A 4,665-nucleotide genomic window follows, 5' to 3' on the forward strand; every position below is an offset into this window, starting at 1 on the left:
GGACAGTGTCCGGTGTGCACCGGACTGTCCGGTGCGCCACGCGACAGAAGGCAGGGATTGCCTTCCCAGATTGCTCTCAACGGCTCCTAGCTGCCTTGGGGCTATAAAAGGGACCCCTAGGCGCATGGAGGAGTAACACCAAGCATTCCTAGAGCACTCTTGATCACTCACACTCCATTCCTGCACACTTGTTTGACATTCTAGTGATTTGAGATCCGTTCTAGTGTGCTAGTCTCTTGAGCTCAAGTCTGGGTCTTGTGTGTGCGTATTTGCTGTGATCTTTGTGTCTTGTGAGAGTTGCTAATCCCTCCCTTGCTCCGTGCTTCTTTGTGAACTTCAAGTGTAAGGGCGAGAGGCTCCAAGTTGTGGAGATTCCTCGCAAACGGGATTAAGAAAAGCAAAGAAAAACACCGTGGTATTCAAGTGGGTCTTTGGACCGCTTGAGAGGGGTTGAGTGCAACCCTCGTCCGTTGGGACGCCACAACGTGGAGTAGGCAAGCGTTGGTCTTGGCCGAACCACGGGATAACCACCGTGCCATCTCTGTGATTGATATCTTTGTGGTTATTGTGTTTTGTTGAGACTCCTCTCTAGCCACTTGGCGATTATTGTGCTAACACTTAATCAAGTTTTGTGGCTTAAGTTTTAAGTTTTCCAGGATCACCTATTCACCCCCCTCTAGGTGCTCTCAATTGGACCGCTGATTTGCTTCGCTGCGTATATCGGGCTGCTTCAGCCCCACTCTGATGATATGTCCCGAGTTGTGGACCAACTCTTAAAGTTGATCGTCACCTTTATAGGTCTATCTCGTTTAAGCAGATCTGGAACTATCTGATGTATAAATGTGTTTACTAGCCTCCTGGGACTAGTAATTGTATCACATTTGAGTCCCAGAGGATTGGGATGCTTCAAACACTACACTAGAAATCTCTTGGTCAAACTACTCATCTACAACCCCTCTTTATAGTACGGCTAAAATAAAATAGAAGACCTAATTCTATACCGAGTGGCCGCAACTCTTTCGACACTCGGAATATGAATATCTTCATCTTTTGATTCGTCGTTTTAGCCGTCGCTTCAAGTTCTTATCTCAGAGATTGTTTCACCGTTGTAGCACAACTTCCTGTAATGCGACCTAACTTACCATTTGCTCTGCAAAACACACGTTAGTCACATATAATATTATATTGTTATTAATCACTAAAACCAACCAGGGGCCTAGATGCTTTCATTGAGCATATTAGAACCAATAGATACTAGCGAATCTACCCACAAAAGGCCGTCCACCCAATATGTTTAGACGACACGTAGTCAACATGACTTTAAGGGAGAGCCTATGATCTTGAATCACAAGGGCTACATAATACATCCTAGTAATTTTTTGTTTCTAGGGAGCATATTGTAGTCAATGAGTGCGGTGATAATTAATCGATTATCGTCATGCATTGGTCTCACTGTGTAAACTTGTTAAAAGATGGAATCCAGAAAAGTTAAGTATAAGAAATATAGAGAACAAATGGGAGAATGCTAGAGGTGTTCTCAACAGCCAATTAACAGAACTGGGACGAGTTTATGCTTGACCACGATCCTAAACCAATGCCCCTGATCAGAGGGCCACCCCAACCATGGTTGCGCCCCTGATCACACAAACGTTATATAAAAGGGATTAAGGGACCGGTGACTTAAGCCACCGTGATTAGCCTTAGCCTTACCCTAATCCTATAGGTCTCCCCTAATCCTATAGGTCTCCAGCGTGTAGTGTTTGTGAGTGACTGGAAGAGCTGTAACCCTAATGGTGGCGGGGGCGAACGACAGTTTTATCCCACCACCATTGCAGGAAACTCAAGACGACGTCAAAGAAGATAGCTCCATTGATCCTCCACCTCCACCAAGTGGAGATCCTCTGCCTCAACAAGGAAGAGATGGCCACGGAGGAGGTGATAGTGCACAACAGGAATATCTCAGTAGATTAGAATCTACTCATCATCGAGATTTTTTCTTACACCCACAGTATCCATCACAATCATCACCAAGAAGAACATCGAAATGTGCAACGATTTGCTTTGCCATAAGGCAAGATTTGAGGCATTCTTGCACAAAAATGCATAGACTGACTACAACTACAACAATGATGATCATCTAACGTTCGGCCCCTTTGTACTGCAGAAGCACATACACGGATACACCTGACACTTGTTACTTTCACCGACAATGGCCAAGGCCACCACCCAGGAGTCGGAAGATCAGAGCAAAGAACAGGACAACAGGTGAAGCTAATCTAGTGACAAAGCGGAGACAAATCCCAGAGCGAGTCGCAGGCGGAGGCGTCGAGCACCCGGTCGAAGTACTCTTGCAGGCCGTTCATGGCGTACAGCGACGCCGAGATGCGCCGCTCCACCTTGATCCGCTCGAACTCAGCCATCTCGGCGCCCCGCGTCGCGGCGACGATCGGTTCCTCAGTGGCACCAGCAACTGGGACAACGCTGTCGACGGCCACGAAGCTGTCCAGCGCCGGGAACTGGGCGAACGCCGAGTCGAACATCCAAGAATCAAACTCCTCGGCGCCCGCGGTGGCGAACTCCGGCCGGTACACCTCGCTGGCGCCCAGTACACCGATGCCGCCGCGCTGAATGGCCATGGCATCGTCGCAGCTGACCACGCTGCTGGAGCTGGAGCTGCTGCTGCTGCTGGAGCCACCACCACAAGCACTATTCGTGCTATGACTATGACTATTGCTATTGCTTGTGGTGGGACTGGGGGCAGGAGGGCTCGACGCCTGCTGCTTGGCGGCGGCGGCCGCCGCGGAGGCCTTGGCCTTCTTGATCTTCTTGTGGTGGAGGAGCCCGCGGATGCGGACGGCGAGCGGGCAGTCGGGAGAGATGCGCGGTGCGAAGTTGGTGCGGGCGTCACTGCCGCGTAGGAGGCGGGCGGCCTCGTCGTAGGCCTTGGCCGCGGCCTCGGCGGTCTCGAAGGTGCCGAGCCACATGCGGATCTTCTGCGTGGTATCCTTGATCTCCGCCACCCACCGGCCCGACGGGCGCTGCCGGACGCCGACGAACTTGCTGTGGTTGTTGCTGCCCTTCTTCCGGCACCGTGGCTTGGACGGCTTGGCCTGCGCCGCGGCCTCCTGCTGGTAGTAGTAGTAGTAGCTGCTGCTGCTGGTGTAGCCCTCGAGCTGGAACACTGGTGGCTGCGGCTGGAAGTGGAGCTCCATGTGAGCTTTGTTGGCTTTGAGCTGCTGGTTGGAGGGGAGGAGGAAGACAGGTGTCGACGCTTGGTAGTTCTGGTGGTGATGAGCAGTTGAGCACTGGGGAGGGAGGATTTATAGTGGATTTCAGGGCATCCAGTCACTTGGCATTGGCAATGGAACCTGTAGGGTTACTGTCAGGGGCTGGTCAAATGCTGGTCTGCCTATGATCATGTCGTGGAAATGGAAGTGACTGTTTGGGGATAAGACATCTTGTTGGGATCCTTTTGTCCTTTCAGTTTGTTTTTCGGTTTCGCCATCATGCATTGTCAGTAATTTATGTTTTTGCTTATTAAGCCTGTCCTTTTTCTTTACATATTAACCAAGTTAAGTAATTTATGCTTTTGCTGAATACAATCAGCAAAGTTGAGAAATTTGTAGATATAGTGCATCACCGCTCACCAATATTTTGACTTTTCGTGTTTCCCATCATTTGGATTCTCATTATAGTACAATTATCCATGTTGAATACGAGAGGTCACTACTTAACCATACTAAAGATAACCATTCTGCTTTTGAGTCAATACAATGGAAATTCCTTTTTCAATTTAAACTTTAGAATTCATGCCTGCAGGCGGCAGGCAAACAAGTACACTAGAGGTCAGCAAGTACATGCTCCTCACTACTATGCCAAGTCAGTAGTCAGCACACCACCAGGTAAAGCTTGGAAGCACACCAGCAAGCATTGCCCTAACTGAAAAATTCCAGGACACTGATTGGACTAGTTCTTCCCTAATCTACGATTACCTCTCTAGTCAAGCCACTAACATGAGACCAGGTCTGGTTTGCTCCATAGCCCGCCACATGGCAGCATTAGGGAGAGCAAGTGACGATGTCGATTAGGATACAAAGTAGAAACGGTTGAACATCAGCTTTTCATCAACCACGCCACTTGCACTTTGTTTATCGTGTTTCTTGACGAATACTGCTATCAACCAAGTCTTTCTCCGTCACTGGATGATGTATGTTTGTCCTTCGTTAGCTCAGTTTTAATTTGGGAGCCCTTCAGTATTTTTTTTTCAGAGCATCTTTTGTACTGATACATATTCAGCCGCCCCCAAATTGTTTTTCGTAGTACTAAATGCTTACAGGTAAGCTTTCGTACTTCAAACGCATTTCAAAGAAAGTGTTATTTTGACACGATCTGACTCGGTTTCGGGTGTCATTGGGATAAGAAAAACTTTGTTGAAAAATGGATAATGTTAGTGTCTCGACATCTGGTAAAGTTACAAGAAAAACTCGAATTCGGTGAATTTTTGTTGACATGAGATTTTTTGTAATGTTCCCCTTTTTTCCTGTTGAAGTAGGGAATGGGGTCATTGATCTTTTTTGAATCATGTATTGGTGGCCAAATTGGGTAGTATAAGCTTCGGATACACAAAGAAAAACTTATCACAAATAGGTGATAGTGAGCTGCCTT

The 4,665-nt window shown here is 48.0% G+C and overlaps 1 protein-coding gene across 1 annotated transcript; it reads right to left on the reverse strand.

The window, feature by feature from the left end:
• Positions 1-2,037: 2,037 nt before the first annotated feature.
• LOC103647769 (ethylene-responsive transcription factor ERN1) lies at positions 2,038-3,281 on the reverse strand. Its single transcript, XM_008672283.2, has one exon. The coding sequence runs from the start codon at positions 3,210-3,212 to the stop codon at positions 2,277-2,279; it is 936 nt and encodes a 311-aa protein (XP_008670505.1). The 5' UTR covers positions 3,213-3,281; the 3' UTR covers positions 2,038-2,276.
• Between the last annotated feature and the right edge of the window lie 1,384 nt (positions 3,282-4,665).

The sequence above is a fragment of the Zea mays genome, chromosome 2 (assembly GCF_902167145.1).
Source record: "Zea mays cultivar B73 chromosome 2, Zm-B73-REFERENCE-NAM-5.0, whole genome shotgun sequence".
NCBI lineage: Eukaryota > Viridiplantae > Streptophyta > Magnoliopsida > Poales > Poaceae > Zea > Zea mays.

Coding starts and splice junctions, on each gene's coding strand:
- LOC103647769 (XM_008672283.2), bottom strand. CDS start 3,212: ATGGAGCTCCACTTCCAGCCGCAGCCACCAGTGTTCCAGCTCGAGGGC.